This window comes from Pristiophorus japonicus, unplaced genomic scaffold, assembly GCF_044704955.1.
Source record: "Pristiophorus japonicus isolate sPriJap1 unplaced genomic scaffold, sPriJap1.hap1 HAP1_SCAFFOLD_671, whole genome shotgun sequence".
NCBI lineage: Eukaryota > Metazoa > Chordata > Chondrichthyes > Pristiophoridae > Pristiophorus > Pristiophorus japonicus.
The window spans coordinates 25,733-45,048 of NW_027254584.1; the positions used below are offsets into that span (position 1 = coordinate 25,733).

The 19,316-nt window shown below is 44.2% G+C and overlaps 1 protein-coding gene across 1 annotated transcript in view; it reads right to left on the minus strand.

Moving 5' to 3' along the window:
- The window catches only part of LOC139256010 (stAR-related lipid transfer protein 9-like), a gene marked incomplete at its 3' end in the record, with an annotated part of 238,609 nt that overhangs the window by 19,472 nt on the left and 199,821 nt on the right, over nucleotides 1–19,316 (minus strand). The window contains exons 12-16 of the mRNA XM_070874078.1: nucleotides 15,041–15,232; nucleotides 12,622–12,719; nucleotides 11,475–11,552; nucleotides 7,216–7,290; nucleotides 6,179–6,358 (exon numbers count right to left, since the gene is read on the minus strand). Coding sequence (XP_070730179.1) covers nucleotides 6,179–6,358; nucleotides 7,216–7,290; nucleotides 11,475–11,552; nucleotides 12,622–12,719; nucleotides 15,041–15,232 — 623 coding nt within the window. The remainder of the gene's footprint in view (nucleotides 1–6,178; nucleotides 6,359–7,215; nucleotides 7,291–11,474; nucleotides 11,553–12,621; nucleotides 12,720–15,040; nucleotides 15,233–19,316) is intronic.

Consider the following 19,316-nt stretch of genomic DNA (forward strand, 5'->3'; position numbering starts at 1 on the left):
TTTAAAGTCCCAATATGTACAATTTGAAAATAATTAAAAACTGCCTTCAGATCACAAACAAGAGATTCATACACAGCATTCTAAGTCAACAAGGTTTAGAAGTTGAATTCAAAGAATACTCCACAGCAGTTGGCACATTAGGGTTCCTTCACTACTAAGCCACACCACAACAGGTGGGAAAAACAACATAACCTGCCAATCACGACTCCATTTGTTACAGGGATATCTTTCTAAATGCATTCTGGAAAGAGTGACGAGACGGTTTGTTAAATGGAAATGAACCATAGCCGGATGTTATTTGTGTTTTCACGATTCAGTCACATTTTGGACAGTGAAAGTTACAATCTTGAATGCACTGAAAGGGTAATGGAAGCAGATTCAGTAATAATTTTTAAAAGGAAATTAGGAAAAATTTGCAGAGTTATCGGGAAAGGGAGTGGGAATGGGAATGGGACTGGGACTAATTGGATAGCTCTTTCAAAAGCCAGCATAGGCACGATGGGCTGAATGGCTTCCTTCCGTGCTGTATGTATGATTCCATGAAGTGCCATGAATATCAAAGTAGTAAAATGAAATAAAAGTTAAACACTCTGATGATCTGAAATCAGGTTGTTGAATATACACTACAGCAGAGGTTCTCAACCAGGATACCGTGGCCCCCTAGGGGTCTGTAAGAAGATTTCAGGGGGTCCACCAGCTGGTTTGTCCCATCAACATACAGGGGAGACTCTCAACTGGCGTTAATGCATAAACAGCAAAACATCATTAGTCTCCCGGGAACATGGAGACGAGTGGAATAGTCTCAGAGATAAAGACTGTGCATGAGCAGTCAATTCAGGTTCTTACTGTTGGACACCATTTGAATGCTTAGACAAGTCCCTTTGCGCGTCACTGACTTTTACAGCAGTATTTATCTCGCTGAGTTTTATTTTGATCCAGCCCTATTCGCTTCCACATTCCACTCACTGCTTTTAACTATTAAATAAAATAGTGGAGGTTATAACTTTTCTTCCAGGGGGATTAAAACAAGAGTTGGGGATGGGGATGGGGAAATCCGCGAGTTAGTCCGGGATTGCCGAGGTACTGCGAACCTTCCTTTCAATCTTTTTCTTTCTCTTGCGGAACCGGTAGGTTGGAAAGAGCGCAATCAATAGAGAGAGTGCACGTGTGCCACATGGCCTTGGAGAGGGTGGGTGGGGAAGGAAAGGAAGAGGCTTTCCAGTCCCTGGATCTGCAGCAAGGCCGTAATAATCGGCAGTGTGACTATCTCCTTCAATGTCTTCAATTAGTACAATAGCTGAAGGCGTTATCACGATTTTCCTCATACCTCTGACTCAGAGCTTTCTATTTATGGATGTTCATGTACTTGTCTGATTGACGGATAGGCCGTGTCAGTGTCAGCTATGGCTCAGTGGGCAGCACTCCCGCCTTTGAGTCAGGAGGTTGTTGGTTCAAGTCCCACTCCAGGGACTTGAGCAGGAAAAAAAAATCTAGACCGACACTCCAGTGCAGTGCTGAGGGAGTGCTGCACTGTCGAAGGAGCCATCTTTTGGATGAGACGTTAAATCGAGGTCAGGTCTGCTCTTTCAAGTGGACGTAAAAGATCCCATGGCACTACTTCGAAGAAGAGCAGGGGAGTTAGTCTCGGTGTCCTGGCCAATATGTATCCCTCAATCAACATAACAAAACAAAAATACAGATTATCTGGTCATTATCACATTGCTGTTTGTGGGAGCTTGCTGTGCGCAAAAATGGCTGCCGTGTTTCCCACATTACAACAGTGACTGCACTCCAAAAGTAGTTAATTGGCTGTAAAGCGCTTTGAGACGGCCGTCCAGGGGTTGTGAAAGGCGTTATATTTTTCTATCTTTAGTCTGGGTGCTCGTGCCCTTTGAGATACTGCCGGCTATTGTGAAAGGGTTAGGGAGGAGGCAAGAGGAGTGCTGCCTTTGGCATGAAAGGATTTATGACGATGAGGTCAGGTGGGCAAAGTCACTCAGGGCAGAGTTTATTTCTTCGTTTCTCTCATGTGCCACCCGCCTCCGCCATTGATGGCGGTGTTAATTCAAGTCGCTAGCTATCATTGTCGTGTTGGGGTTTGGTATCGAAATAAGTGGGAAGTTCGGTTTGCAAAATGCAGGACACAGACCTGGAATTTTAGTCCAGTGTGCACAAAACAAGCCTGTAAGTGAGCACTGTGCTTGCTGCTCCTGGCTCATTTCTTGTTAAACAAATGGTTGATGGGGTGGAACAACCTCGGGCTCATAATGTAAACTTAGGATAAAAATAGAAAGTGCTGGAAATACTCAGCTGGTCAGGCAGCATCTGCGGAGACAGAAACAGAGTTACGGTTCCAGGTTGATGAACTTTCGTCAGAACTGAAACATTAACTCTCTGTCTCGCTCCACAGATGCTGCCTGACCTGCTGAGTGTTTCCAGCAGATTGCCAGGATCCGCAGTACTTTGCTTACGTAAATTTAGGATTTAATAAATTTTTCTGCACCTTCTTAAGGTGTAAAGCTATATTATTTAACAAATTTTTAGACTTGTGCGATGTCTATGGAATTCTGATTACATGGGAGGGAGGGAGGGGGCTTCTGAAGCAAAAAGGTTGAGAACCCCTGCTCTGTCTCCAGATGTTGCACATCTGAACTATACTGCTGCAGACTGGCCATCGGAGCAGGACAATTGGGAGAGTGCTTGTAACATAGGGAGTCAACAACAACTTATTTATATAGCGCCTTTAACGTAGTGAAATGTCCTGAGGCGCTTCACAAGCATATTATGAGATAAAAATGTGACACCGAGCCGCATAAGTGGAAATTAGCGCAGGTGACTGGTCAAAGAGGTATGTTTTAAGAAGCATCTTGAAGGAAGAAAGAGAGGTAGAGAGGCGGGGAGGTTTAGGCAGGGAGTTCCAGAGCTTAGGGCCCAGGCAACAGAAGGCATGGCCACCAATGGTTGAGTGATTATAATCAGGGATGCTCAAGAGGGCAGAATTAGAGGGGCGCAGACATCTCTGGGGGGTTGTGAGGCTGGAGGAGATTACAGAGATAGGGAGAGGCGAGGCCATAGAGGGATTTGAAAATAAGGATGAGAATTTTGAAATCAAGGCATTGCTTAACCGGAAGCCAATGTAGGTCAATGAGCACAGGGGTGATGGGTGAGTGGGACTTGGTGCGAGTTAGGACACGGTAGCAGCCGAGTTTTGGATCACCTCTAGTTTACATAGGGTAGAATGTGGGAGGCCAGCCAGGAGTGCGTTGGAATAGTCAAATCTAGAGGTAACAAAGGCATGGATGTGGGCTTCAGCAGCAGATGAGCTGAGGAAAGGGCGGAGACGGGCGATGTTATGGAGGTGGAAATAGGCGGTCTTAGTTTGCTGCAGATATGTGGTCGAAAGCTCATTTCAGGGTCAAATAGGACATCAAGGTTGCGAACAGTCTGGATCAGCCTCAGACAGGGTTGGGGAGAGGGATGGGCTCAGTGGCTAAGGAACGGAGTTTGTGGCGGGGACCGAAAACAATGGCTTCAGTCTTCCTGATATTCAATTGGAGAAAATTTCTGACTAAGGCAAGAGTCCTTTGGGATCCTGCGAATGGAGATTAGTATACTAACAGCATGTGCATCCGTAAAACACACTGTCCTGTTCAAATGTTATTATTTAACTTGTTACAAAAATAACTTCTAAAGTCAGAGAACAAACGGTGAAGGCTTATCACAGCAAACCATTTAAGTTTAGCAGGCACAAAACATACAAGGACAACTGATCAGTAATAGTTTCCTTACTTACAGCTCAGGAGATCCAATAGAAAGATAAACAAGTCAGACAGAACGAGAGAAAAAGAAAGAAAGGTAATTCAAAGAGGAAAAAAATGTGGTGGGTAACACTGCCTTCCCTTTAAATGTAATGATTTACCACCTATAACCTCTGACCGCTCTCCAGCGCAGCCTTGCTCCCTTTCCATATTTTAACAATATTTCGATGATCATTGCTTTTCTGAATCTTCATCTTTCACACCATCTAAACTTCAAACATATCAAATAACAGGGTTTTGAAATCAAAACTCACTACACAATCTCCTACTTTAACTCATTGCTTCCCCAAACTGTGGAACATCTTGAAAAAATAGGATAATTTTTGTCTTGATTCAGTTTTCAAACTAGAGTTAAAATGGAAGTTGTCTTTAACCCACAGACATTGGGGTGGAATTTCTGTAGGGGTTTCCCAACCTTCCCCCTTATTTGAAATGTTTATGTAAGGGCATTGATGGACAGTGAAATAGACAATTCTAATCTCAATGTAAATTCCATTTCAATCACCACTGATGGGATTGGGACTTTCATTGTCAGGTGCCAAAAACGGATTATTAAAGGAAACACAAGTTGACATCTACTTACTTAAACCTGATTATCGCCTTAGTCATCATCATCCTAGACAGTCCCTCGAAATCGAGGAAGACTTGCTTCCACTCTAAAAGTGAGTTCTCAGGTGACTGAACAGTCCAATACAGGAAAGGGTGGGTGGGGAGCCTGGTTTGCCGCACGCTCCTTCCGCTGCCTGTGCTTGCTTTCTGCATGCTCTCGGCGATGAGACTCGAGGTGCTGAGCGCCCTCCTGGATACTCTTCCTCCACTTAGGGCGGTCTTTGGCCAGGGACTCCCAGGTGTCGGTGGGGATGTTGTACTTTATCAAGGAGGCTTTGAGGGTGGCCTTGAAACGTTTCCTCTGCCCACCTGGGGATCGCCTGCTGTGTAGGAGCTCCGAGTAGAGCACTTGCTTTGGGAGTCTCGTGTCAGGCATGCGGACAATGTGGCCCGCCCAACGGAGCTGGTCGAGTGTGGTCAGTGCTTCAATGCTGGGGATGTTGGCCTGATCGAGAACACTGATGTTGGTGCAACTATCCTCCCAGGGGATTTGCAGGATCTTGCGGAGACATCGTTGGTGGTATTTCTCCAGCGATTTGAGGTGTCTGCTGTATATGGTCCATGTTCTGAGCCAAATAGGAGGGTATCACTACAGCTCTATAGACCATGAGCTTGGTGCCAGATTTGAGGGCCTGATCTTCGAACACTCTCTTCCTCAGGCGACTGAAGGCTGCGCTGGTGCACTATGTAGCACTACTAAGGCTGCAGTGGCGTGACTATGGAGAGGGGTACTTTGATCAAAGGTGCCTTTTTTTACTTCAAAGAAAGGACAGCCAAATAACGAAGGGACAGCCTCTGCTGGGATGGCTGTATCTCTGTGGAAAGGGTTGACATACTTTGTGAGGGTCCTCTCCCACATAACTTTTATCGCAAACTATTATTCAGAAAATGCTGAGAAGGACAACAAGGATTTTGAACCGTTTTTTTCTTTTATTGTGTTGAAGCAGTTTACATATCTAGTACGTCTGCTTGTTAGTACTCTTGGTATCAGTTCTTGCGTATTACTTCATTTGCAAATGTGCCCGACCAAATAGTTTTGGCCCATCTGCATTGGTCTGATGACGGCTTGGAGTTTTCCACTTTTCTGAACAGATAAGAGAACATAATGGCTATTCCACATGATCTCCAGGAAGCAACATACCACAATTAAGGGTTATTTATCAAATCTGTAACTCATCCAATGGCAGAGGATTGGTTATGCGAGACTCCGTCTGCTTGTGAAACACGAAACAAAAACACTTTACCTCCCTCAATCTTTCTTGCATCATGCAATGTTCTGATTATTAAAAGCTAAGTTTGCCGTCATCTTTTCAATAGTTCCCAATTTACCACTCTTGTCTTTTATTCTTCTCAATCTTGTTGGTGTTCCTCACTGTGAACCTTGGCCCTTCAGCTGTCGAGGTCTCAGTGGCATACAGTGGAATTACCTGAAAGGTTACTGTACAAAATAATACGGTGCCATCCCAAATTCTACAATTGGTCACAGCTAGAATCATTACGTAGTACTTCCAAGAGTTAGGAAAGAACAAATAAGTATGGCAAAATTGGAGGAGTCAACCTGAACTTTCTCCTGTCTGATCTACAGTAGCATAAGTGTAGAAAGCAGGTAACCCATTAAGTCAGGAGCTCTTACTTGGGAACCTTTGACAGAGAGGGAATATAATCGAAGAATAAATGTCATATATATATATATATTTTTTAAACACAAATAAAATCCAGTGAATCAATCCAAAACAGGCCTGAAATCTTACCCTGAGATGATAGAGAGCAACACCTGTACTTAATATATCCTCATCCACTGCTATTAAATGAGGTAACTGGGAGGCAACAATCACTCCTGTTTTCCCTCTGTTTATGTCCACGTAGTATTCCTCCATGATTGCTTTTGTGTCTTTCCATCTGTCTGTCCAATCTTTGGTAAGCTGGTCTACCTGGCAGAGATCAGAGTAATTCTTGGCGTCAGTATTTAAAGTGACAAATTAATCTAAGCTACGTGGGATCAAATTTAAACTTCATATTCATGCTCCAAATTCTGCATCAATGTATTATTAATATAAACAGAGATACTGCCGCCACTATCCAATTTACAACTAAGGCTACAAAACAGCATTAATTAGTTATTTTATATAATGGATTGCAATGAATAGGAAAACATTTAGGCAATCTGGTTGCTCCTTCAATGTCTTAACATGTTAGACGTGGCTCAATGGTAGGACTCTCGCCTCTGAATCAGACGGCTCACTCCAGAGACTTGAGCATATAATCCAGGCTGACACTCCAGTGCAGTGCTGAGCTGTGGGAGCGCTGTGCTGTGGGAGCGCTGTACTGTCGGAGATGCCGTCTTTCAGATGAGATGTTAAATCAAGGCCCCGTCTGCTCTCTCAAGTGGACACAAAAGAGCCCGTGGCATTATTCAAAAATGAGCAGGGGAGTTATCCCCGTTGTCATAGAATCAGAGAAATTTACTGAAGGAGGCCATTTCGGCCCATCCAATCAAGAACTATCCAGCCGAGTGTCTTGGTCAATATTTATCCCTCCACCAATACTTGAAACAGCAGATCTGGTCATAAATCTCATTGCTGTTTGTGGGAGCTTGCTGTGCGCAAATTGGCCGCCATGTTAACTGCATTACAACAGTGACAACATTTCAAAATTACTTCATTAGCTTTAAAGCGCTTTTGGATGTTCTGACGTTGTGAACGGCATTAATAAATGCAAGTATTTCTTTTATAAAATCCATCTAAAATATATAACTGTCATTTTTATTCATACAAAGAGCATAGCCAACCTTGAGTTCATTTTGAAGTAGCATTTCTGTCAGACTTCCATCTTTCTCATCGCTTAAAGAAGGACTGGAATATCGCTACAAAACACATTGATGAAGGACATTATTGATTATTTTTGCTTCGGTGCAAAAATGACAGCTGTACATCTGGAGCATATGTTCAAATAGGATCATGGCTACCACAGTAGTGTTTGAACTTTGAGGCGAGGCTAATGAGGGTCATCACAACCGTGCTCCCAATGTCAGCCGTGGCTCAGTGGGTAGCACACTCGCCCGTGAGTCAGAAGGCTGTGTGTTCAAGTCCCACTCCAGGAACTTGAGCACATAAATCTAGGCTGACACTCCCAGTGCAGTGCTGAGGGGGCGCTGCACTGTCAGAGGTGCCGTCTTTCGGATGAGACGTTAAATCGAGGTCCCATCTGCTCTCTCAAATAAAAGATCCCATGGCACTATTTCGAAGAGCAGGGGAGTTATCCCCGGTGCCCTGGCCAATATTTGTCCCTCAATCAGCATAACAAAAAACACAGATTATATGGTCATTATCACATTGTGGGAGCTTGCTGTGCGCAAATTGGTTGCCGAGTTTCCCACATTACAACAGTGACTACACTCCAAAAGTACTCAATTGGCTGTAAAGCGCTGAGATGTCTGGTGGTCATGAAAGGCGCTATATAAATGCAAGTCTTTCTTTCTTCCTCAAAGCAATATAGGGTCAAAGCGAAGTCTAGCATAGTCTTCCAAGAACAAGCCCATTATCTGCCTTTTCGACCAGTATACAACCACTTACTGCTCCTAAACAAAACAAAAGGTTGGTGAACCTAGATAATCCCTTCTTAGAAACGTAAGAGTAGGCCATTTGACCCCTCGAGCCTGCTCCGCCATTTAATAAGATCATGGCTGATCTAATCATGGACTCAGCTCCATTTCTCTGCCCGCTTCCCATAACCCTTTATTCCTATCGCTCAAAAATCTGTCTATCTCCGCCTTAAATATATTCAATGACCCAGCATCCACAGCTCTCTGGGATAGAGAATTCCACAGATTTACAACCCTCAGAGAAGTAATTCCTCCTCATCTCAGTTTTAAATGGGCGACCTCTTATTCTAAGATTATGCCCCCTAGTTCTAGATCCCCCTATTAGTGGAAATATCCTCTCTGCATCTACCTTGTCTAGCCCCCTCATTATCTTGTATGTTTCAATAAGATCACCTCTCATTCTTCTGACTCCAATGAGTATCGGCCCAACCTACTCAACCTATCTTCATAAGTCAACCCCCTCAACTCCGGAATCAACCTCGTGAACCTTCTCTGAACTGCCTCCAATGCAAGTATATCCTCCCTTAAATACGGAGACCAAAACTGCACGCAGTACTCTCGGTGTGGTCTCACCAATACCCTGCACAGTTGTAGCAGGACTTCTCTGCTTTTGTACTCTATCCCCCTTGCAATAAAGGTCAACATTCCATTTGCCTTCCTGATTACTTGCTGTACCTGCATATTAAATTTGTGTGTTTCATGCACAAGGACCCCCAGGTCGCTCTGCATTGCAGCATTTTGTAATTTTTCTCCATTTAAATAATAATTTGCTTTTTTATTTTCTCTGCAAAAGTTCAGACTTTCCCACATTATACTCCATCTGCCAAATTTTTGCCCACTCATTTAGCCTGTCTATATCCCTTTGCACATTTTTTGTGTCCTCCTCACAACTTGCCTTCCCATCCATCTTTGTGCCATCAGCAAATTTGGCTACATTACACTTGGTCCTTTCATCCAAGTCATTAATATAGGGCCCAAGTTTCCACATGATTTGCGCCCGATTTTTAGGAGCAACTGGTGGAGAACGGACTATCTTAGAAATCGCAATTCTCCACATTTTTTTTTCTGCAGTTCTAGTCAGGTAGAACAGTTCTACTTTGGAACAGAATTTTTTCTTCAAAAGGGGGCGTGTCCGGCCACTGACGCCTGATTTCAAAGTTTCCACAGTGAAAACGTACTCCAAACTAAGTTAGAATAGAGCAAGTGAAGATTTTTGTAGAACTGAAAAAACCTGTTCTACACATTAAAAAATCAGGCGCAGGTTACAAATTAGGCGTCCAGAACGAGGTGGGGGGGAGGGGGGGGGGGCGGGGAAGGGAAGTCATTAAATTCTACAATAAATCCTTATTTATACTTCTACAAATATTATACAAATAAATCCAACCTGAATAAACATTTATAAGCAAAGAAAAGATTAAATAAACCATCTTCCTACCTGTGTGAAAGTGCTTCAGGCACAGAGAATGCTGCAGTCAGCCTGAGGCGCCCGTTCTTCCCGCGGGGGGGGGGGGGGGGAGGAGAGAGGAGGCACCCGTTCTTTCCCGCGGGGGGGGGGGGGGGGGGTGGTGAGGAGGCGCCCGTTCTTCCCGCGGGGGGGGTGGGGGAAGGGGAGAGGAGGCGCCCGTTCTTCCCGCCGGGGGCGGGGGGGAGGAGACAGTGAGAAGGCTGCAAGTGCTGATGTGCTGATGGCAATGTGCTTTTATTAAAAAAATGTTCAAAAACTAAACAGCTACAAAGAACTACAAAAATGGCCGAGTGCCAATGTTTTTTTCACACTGAGCATGCGCGAACGCTCCAACGCGCACGCGCAGCGTTGCCAGCAGGAAAAAAACTAATTTAAATAGTACCCGCCCCCTCCCACTTACAAAATCGGCACGAGTGTAGGCTCCACCCCCCTGGGCGCCGCGCCAGGCACACAAGGAGCTGCAGAACGCTCCAGAATCGCGAGGTTTTTTTTAGGCGCCGTTTTAGGCGCGAAAAACGGGCGCCCAGCTCGGAGGGGCGCCCGTTTTTTATCCTGTGGAAACTTGGGCCCATAGATTATAAATAGTTGTAGCATCCCACTAGTTAAATTTGCCAACCGGAAAATTACCCATTTATCCCGACTATCTGTTTTTTGTTAATTAGCCAATCCTCCATCCATGCTAATATATTACCCTCAACCCCGTGAACTTTTATCTTGTGCAGTAAGCTTTTGTGGTACTTTATCGAATGCCTTCTGGAAATCCAAATACACCACATCCACTGGTTCCCCCTTATCCACTCTGTTTGTTACATCCTCAAAGAACTCCAGCAAATTTGTCAAACATGACTTCCCTTTCATAAAACCATACTGACTTTTGCTTTAACATTGAAAAATACCACAGGATATTTTCTGCATTTAAATTTCCTGACTTCTCTTCCCCTCCATCCCCAAACCAACTTTCCTTCTTCAGCGTCAGCTTGACTCCGTTGTAACATTCTCTCTCCTCCCCACCCCACCCAAAGTCTAAAGGTCTGAGCGAAGACCAACTTCAGGACTTGAGCACCAAATCTAGGATGTCACCTGAGGAAGGGAGTTCTGCATTGTTGGAGTCGTCGTCTGCCAGTTCAGGTGGGTGTGGATAATTGCATGGCACGTTTCAAGGAAGGGCAGCGGAGCTTCCCTGGCCATCATTTAGCCCCAACACCACCAAAACAGACTAATTGGTCACTTATCGAACTGTTGTCTGTGGGCCTTGCTGTGTACAAATTGGCTACCGTATTTACCTACAAACAATAGTAACTACACTCAAAAGTAATTTACTGGCCGTGAAGCACTTTGGGACATCCTGAAGATGTGACAGGTACTTTATAAATGTTAAGTCCTTCCTTCTTTCTTTTTGTGGTTATTGTCTTTATATAGCCTATATCTGGCAGGAAATCTGAACCCTAGACTTGGCTATTACTGCCAATAGTGTGTCCAATCGTTCAAAAACCCCACTGAAGTATACAGAGGAGGAGCAGGGGAAGCTGTATTATGCATGATGTTCCCTATCCTTATGATGAGGTGGTCAATTACCGAGATGCGACCTATTCAAACAAAGTTATGAGAAAACCAACCAAATTCACTTCTCCAGTGAAGCACCATTGGACATTTTACTATGTTAAAGGAGCTATATAAACGCAAGTATTGTTGCTGTTATCATAAATAAGGCTAATGCACAGGACGAAATGACCCGGATCGGATTTCATAATCACAGGAGTGTGAAGAGAGTAACTTTCCCAGAACACATATTTGTACAAAAATCGGCAAGGGGAGAAAACATTAATATTTAATTAAGAAATATATTTTTGAAAGATTTTAGTTTTAAAATGTCTTTGATCAGAAGTGATATTTAACATGGTAGTAAGGAATGATATTAAGTACAGCCGATGTCAATATTTAACTTTTATTTTTTACTCTATTATTGGAAAGAACCACTTACCATTTCAAAACTCATCAGCATGGCTTTTAATCTGTCAATCTCCTCCCGCAGTTCTCTAATCAATTTCACATTAGCATCCTGAAAAGTGTTAAGGGCACCCTTAAGACATTGAAATGATGTCCGGTACAATTATAAAATACATTTTATATGTACTATACACAAAAAAAAAATTCCAATTTGGTCACCGCAATTATTCCCATTATTTTAAACACAGTCACACGCTCGGGTACCATTTCATTCTCCGAGAACTCTGCACTCCTCCAATTCTGGCCTCTTGTGCATCCTCGATTTTAATCGCTCCTCCATCGGTGCCGGGCCTTCAGCTGCCTGGACCCCAAGCTCTAGAACTCCCTCCCTAAACCTCTCTGCTCTCTACCGCTCATTCCTCCTTTAAGACGCTCCTTAAAACCTACCTATTTGACTAAACTTTTGGTTACCTGCCCAGATGTTGTCTAATAACACACCCGTGTAGTGCCTTGGGACATTTTACTACATTAAAGATACTGTATAAATGCAAGTTGTCTTTGGTGCTGGCACATTTCTGGTTTCTTACCCAATTGTCATTCTTCATGGGTCAGCAGACTATCAGACTAAGGTGAGCCTGTTCCTAACTTCACCCACTGTTCACACTTGCACTTTCCAGCGGGGGTTACTGAATAGTGATCCCAGAGTGAGAACCAGGATTGACCTTTTCCCTCCGTAGCTCAAGGGTTGTCAATAGCCAGCGCAGTGCCCCTTACTAACCCAGCATAGAAACATAGAAAATAGGTGCAGGAGTAGGCTATTCGGCCCGTCGAGCCTGCACCACCATTCAATAAGATTATGGCTGATCATTCCCTCAGTACCCCTTTCCTGTTTTTTCTCCATACCCCTTGATCCCTTTAGCTGTAAGGGCCATATCTAACTCCCTCTTGAATATATCCAATGAACTGGCATCAACAACTCTCTGCGGCAGGGAATTCCACAGGTTAACAACTCTCTGAGTGAAGAAGTTTTTCCTCATCTCAGTCCTAAATGGCCTACCCCTTATCCAAGACATGGAGCCTTTCTGCTGTGCATGGCTGAGTTCCGCACCAAACAACAAATTTGGGAGAGTTGTTACTTTAAAAGAAAACAGTAACCTGGCAAACGACTGCTGATTGCTCACCTCATTCACACGCGGTTTATTGATGATATTCTTTGCATGTGCTGCATATCTTAGGGTGCTGATGGTTTCACTGTAACTTGTGCTTGCAGGCGAGATTGCTGCAGTCAGGAAGAGACACAATGAAAGAACAAAGAGCAACACAAAAAAAGAAAGAAATCTGGGAAAGTGGATTGCCACGAAATTTCACAGCAGCTTATCACACGTGGACAGTAATGTTCCCTTTAAGCTGTGCGGCCATGCAGCACTCTAGGGGTCCCATGCAGCCAGTGATCTGGCTTTAAATTTGAAAAATCCGCGATCAGGGACCCCTTAAAGGGTCTGCACAGCCCAAAAAAATTACAGCTCGCATTGGTGCGCAGCTCCCCCTTTTGGAAGTATTTTCCATTATTTCCACATTTACCATGCAAGGTAGTGAATTCATTAAAGCCCTGATGTCGAATAGAGTCAAAGAAACAAAGCAAAAAAATTAGTTAAGAATTTTCAAATATTGAGAAGTGTATGATAATTAATCTAGAAAAATGTAATGCCACTTAACGCATTACACTAGTTCATTAAAATGTTTCAAAAATGCATCGGTAATGCATTGGGCACATAATAAATAACTCAATAATCTGAGCATTGTAATTGTGCATCTCTTTTTGACAAAAAATATTGCAAATGGCAAGCTTGAGATAATGCAGTTAAAACGTTTTTACTATCCTAACGCTGGATATAATATTCCAATACGCATTTGTGCTTCTTTTGACGAGCCAAGGACTAAATAGACTCGGTCACTTGATGCCAAAATCAACACTTGCGTGTGACTAGGTCACAGGATGCCGACAATCAAAAAGTACATATAGTCTGGGCTAATACAGGCTGATTAACTTCTTCCTGTTATTGCGTGTGTGAAGTTCTAGTAGGGACAACAGATTTACTTGTTTGTGTGTTAGTTTACACTGCAGCCTCCCACATGGCCTCCATCAGTCGAGGTAGGGAATTAAAAATCAGCACAAGACTAAAAAATAGCCAAACACTGGACAATGTTGGACACAGATTCCACAATCACCATCAACATCATTGGCACAGAAATTCTGGCCTCCCGGGTCTGTACTGAGTGAGTATGGAGTGTGTATGGACCCGGGAAGGCATTGCAAAAGCTGGTTTTCAGCACACAATGTGCATGCGCTGAAAACCGGCTTTTCCGATCTGTCAAGCTGGAGCTTGACAGATCATCCGCATCTCCACATCCAGGACATTGCGGTATTTATCCATCTCTTGCCCAGCAAATGTCCTGAAAACTCTTGTGCCTGATAAAAGCAGGTATAAGAATTTTAAAATAAACAAAAACATTACAAAATAAAATTAAAAAAAATGTTATTGTTAAAAACCCTCCCATTACAGTAAGTTTATTTTATACCAAAATTAAAAACTTTTTTTTTTAAATCAGAAAAATATATATTTTTTATAATACATAAATAACTAATTTAAATTAATAAAAATGTGGTGTATTTTTTCTATTTTTTGTTAGAGTTTTGTGTGTTGGGGAGGTCGGGGGGAGTTCTCATTCATAGTAATAGGAACTGTAACTTAGGGAGTTCCCATTATTATGAATGAGAACATACTTTACCTTGATTGGCTGCCCACAGCCATGTGACTGCAGCTCCAGCCCTGCACACGGTCCAACGTGCACGCGCTGCGACGCGCAGTCAGTGGAGGCCTCAGGACCGGGAACTCGCGTGGGCGCAGCAGGAACAGATAGGTGCGCATCTTTTTTCCCTCGATCGCCAGCGGGAAGCAACCGACCAGGATTTCTGGGCCATCATGTTACTGGGCCAAAATAAATACACTCCTGTGGGTAAAAACAATTCTTCCTACCCTAGAGTTGCATTGTAATATACTCTACCTAATGGTCAGGACAATAGATTTTATTTAGAATTCATAGGAGGCTGGCTGGCTCTGTGATGGGGTCGGGCGAGTGGACTGGATGACCAAGAGAAGCATTAGGACATGGGAACAGGCTACTCTTAATGTTGGACGGTGTGCAATTCAAGGATTAGAAATCAATGTAGGATAGGGCAGGGACAGAAAGAAAGAGGAATGGGTGTGCAATAGTGTGTGGGAGGGATAGAGGATGACAATCTCAGCCATCATGGGGAGGATGTCCCAGAGAAAGGCTGGGAATATTATCCTGGCCTATTGGTGCACCCCTCCAACGTCGTAACATTTGCAGCTCCCTCCTTCGTCTCTCCAGTGAATGGTGCATAGCTTGCTGAACACTTGGGAGGGGTAATTTTTTTTAATATACAAAAAATGAGGTAAAGAAACTTCACACTTAGAAATTCTTGAAATGTTATGTGCTTATTCAAAGCCGGACAGCCAATTAAATTAAACGCTCATTCTGTAATCATTTGCTTTTTGAAAAGACCATGATACTCACTTGCAATCATGATGGTTTTAGAATTCCCTCCAAGGCTGTCCTTGAGAAGCCAGGTGAGGACAGAATCACGATAAGGAACATAATACTGGCGTCTGCTGCTCCCAGAATATGCGCTGGAATGGCTTCCACTGTCTCCTTCGCTCAGTGAACTACTTATACTCTGGCAGCTGCTGGACATCTGGGAATTTTGTGCTGCATATTTCAAAACAAAATGCATTTACTTGAACGTGACTCAACATCATACGATTTTCTTATATTGAACACAAACAACGTAGTCATGTTGTCAGAACATCTTAAAAGCACTATGTTGCCTCACACAATGGGTTACTTTTAGAATGCAGCGACCCTTAATGCAGGCAACAAGAAAAAGACTTGCATTTATACAGCGTCTTTCACAACCTTTGGATGCCGCAAAGCGTTTTACAGCCAATTAAGAACTTTTGAAGTGTAGTTACTGTTGTAATGTAGGAATCGCAGCAGCCAATTTGCATTGACCCCTCATGATTTTGAACACCTCTATCAAATCTCCTCGAAGGAGAACCACCTCAGATTCCCCAGTCTATCCACATGACAGAAGTCCCTTATCCCTGGAACCATTCTTGTAAATCTTTTCTACACCCTCTCTAAGGTCTTCACATCCTTCCTAAAGTGCGGTGCCCAGAATTGGACACAATACTCCAGCTGAGGTCGAACCAATATTTCATACAGGTTCCTCATAACTTCCTTGCTATTGTATTCTATGTCTCTATACCTGAAGCCCATAATCCCCACATAAGCTTTGTTAACCGCTTTCTCAACTTGCCCTGCCACCTTCAACGATTTGTGCACACATACCCCCAGGTCTCTCTGTTCATGCATCCCCTTTAGAATTGTACCCATTAGTTTATATTTCCTCTCCTCATTCTTTCTACCAAAATGCATCACTTTACACTTTTCTGTGTTAAATTTTATCTGCCATGTGCCCGCCCATTCCACCAGCCAGTCTATGTCTTCCTGAAGTCTATCACTATCCTCCTCACTGTTCACTGTACGTCCAAGTTTTGTATCATCTGCAAATTTTGAAATTGTGCCCTGTACACCCACGTCCTACATCAAGAAAAGCAGTGGTCCTCGTACTGCCCCCTGGGGAACACTGTATACCTTCCTCCAGTCTGAAAAACAACAGTTCACCACTACTCTCTGTTTCCTGTCACTTAGCTAATTTGTATCGATGCTGCCACTGTCCCTTTTTTCCATGGGCTTCAACTTTGCCGGCAAGCCTATTATGTGGTAAACACCTTTTGGAAGCCCATGTACACAAAGTCAACCTTCTCTGTTACCTCATCAAAAAACTCGATCAAGTTGGTTAAACACGGTTTACCTTTAATAAATCTGTGCAGGCTTTCCTTAATTAATCCACACTTGTCCAAGTGACTCTTAATTTTATCCCTGATTATTGTTTCCAAAAGCTCTCGCGCTACAGAGGTTAAACAGCCTATAGTTGCTGGGTTTATCTTTACACCCCTTTTTTAAACAAGAGTGTAACATTTGCAATTCTTCAGGCCTCTGGCACCACCCCCACTACCAAGGAAACATAGAAACATAGAAAATAGGTGCAGGAGTAGGCCATTCGGTCCTTCGAGCCTGCACCACCATTCAATATGATCATGGCTGATCATTCACCTCAGTACCCCTTTCTCTCCACTCTCTGCAGCAGGGAATTCCACAGGTTAACAACTCTCTGAGTGAAGAAGTTTCTCCTCATCTCAGTCCTAAATGGCCTACCCCTTATCCTAAGACTGTGTCCCCTGGATCTGGACTTCCCCAACATCGGGAACATTCTTCCCGCATCTAACCTGTTCCGTTCCGTCAGAATCTTATACGTTTCTATGAGATCCCCTCTCATCCTTCTAAACTCCAGTGTATAAAGGCCCAGTCGATCCAGTCTCTCCTCATATGTCAGTCCAGCCATCCCTGGAATCAGTCTGGTGAACCTTCGTTGCACTCCCTCAATAGCAAGAACGTCCTTCCTCAGATTAGGAGACCAAAACTGAACACAATATTCCAGGTGAGGCCTCACCAAGGCCCTGTACAACTGCAGTAAGACCTCCCTGCTCCGAAATGCAAATCCCCTAGCTATGAAGGCCAACATGCCATTTGCCTTCTTCACCACCTGCTGTACCTGCATGCCAACTTTCAGTGACTGATGAACCATGACACCTAGGTCTCGTTGCACCTCCCCTTTTCCTAATCTGCCTCCATTCAGACAATATTCTGCCTTTGTGTTTTTGCCAACAAAGTGGATAACCTCACATTTATCCACATTATACTGCATCTGCCATTCATTTGCCCACTCTCCTAACCTGTCCAAATCACCCTGCAGCTTCTTAGCATCCTCCTCACAGCTCACACCGCCACTCAGTTTATGTCATCTGCAAACTTGGAGATATTAACTTCAATTCCTTCATCCAAATGATTAATGTATATTGTGAAGAGCTGGGGTCCCAGCACTGAGCCCTGCGGTACTCCACTAGTTACTGCCTCCCATTCCGAAAAGGACCCGTTTATCCCGACTCTCTGCTTCCTGCCTGCCAACCAATTCTCTATCCACACCAGTACATTACCCCCAATACCATGTGCCTTGATCTTGTACACCAATCTCTTATGTGGTACCTTGTCAAAGGCCTTTTGAAAGTCCAAATACACCACATCCACTGGTTCTCCCTTGTCCACTCTACTAGTTACATCCTCAAAAAAGGAGGATTGGAAGATTATGGACAGTACCTCTGCGATTTCTTCCTTCACTTCCCTCAGCGTCCTAGGATGCATCCCATCCGGTCCTGGTGACTTATCTACTTTAATACAGCCAGCCGTTCTCGCACCTTATCTGTATCATGATAACACATCAGCCCGCTATGTCCCTACATGGTCGTGCTAGTCAGCATCACTTGAATGAGTACCAGCACCAAATGAGAACACCTTTTCCTTTATGACTGTAACCTCCATCAATAATGTGTGCATTCAGTTTTATCAGTAAATTCCAAAATGCACCCAGACAACCGGCACTTCAGCACCATGCTTCCCTTGGCCATCGTGCCCTCTTTTTAAATGAGCTTATTCTCGTGCTTCTCCTAGATACCACCTGAGGGCCAAGATCGCAGAAGGTGGCCGGCTGCTCAGGCTCTACAAAAGGCTCATACGTCTTAGGTGGCACTTGACTCATGGTAGCTTGCACCTGGGCAAGGAGCCACTGCTGGCTGCATTTGTGGGGCTTGGCTCTGGGCAGCCTTGTGTCACCTCCCACTGGCCTGGTGGTCTGAGGGGGAAGACCAGAGACCTGGCACGTGCGGAGCTCTCGACCACATAGCCGCAGCATAACTAAGACCGCCCGTCTTCACCCTTGCCTCAGCTCATCCGCTGCTGAAGCCCTCATCCATGCCTTTGTTGTCTCAAGACTTGACTATTCCAACACACTCCTGGCTGGCCTCCCACATTCTACACTATGTAAACTAGAGGTGATCCAAAACTCTGCTGCCCGTATCCCAACTCACACCAAGTCCCGCTCACCTATCACCCCCTGTGCACGCTGACCTACATTGGCTGCTGGTTAAGCAACGTCTCGATTTCAAAATTATCATAATTTTCAAATCTCTCCATGGCCTCACCCCTCCCTATCTCTAATCTCCTCCAGCTCTACAACCCCTCCCCACCCGAGATGTCTGTGCTCTTCTAATTCTGCCCTCCTGAGCATCCATGATTATAATCGCTCAACATTGGTGGCCGTGCCTTCTGTTACCTAGGCCCCAAGCTCTGGAACTCCCTCCCTGAATCTTTCCGCCTCTCTACCTCGCTCTCCTCCTTCAAGATGCTCCTTAAAACATACCTCTTTGACCAAGCTTTTGGTCACCTGCGCTAATTTCTACTTATGCGGTTTGGTGTCAACATTTTATCGCATAATACTCCTGTGAAGCGCCTTGGGATGTTTCACTATGTTCAAGGCATTGTTGTTTTCCTGAGACACACCAGTAGCAGAGCAAGTGGACTCCAGCCATCGCCATTCCCCTGGACTGATGAACCCATTGATCGGCATAACTGCTAGTCTAAAGGCTTGGTCAGATACTTGGTCAATGGTTCCTTTCCCAGAGAATAGTAAACCTCGAACTGGCTGCGGGCTTGGGCAGTGGACGCTGATTCACTGAATTCCTTCAAGCGAGAGCTGGACATGTTTCTGGCTGGGGGCAGAGATCACCGCTTACAAAAGGTAGGTACTGCATAGACTTATCAGGGTCAGTGATCT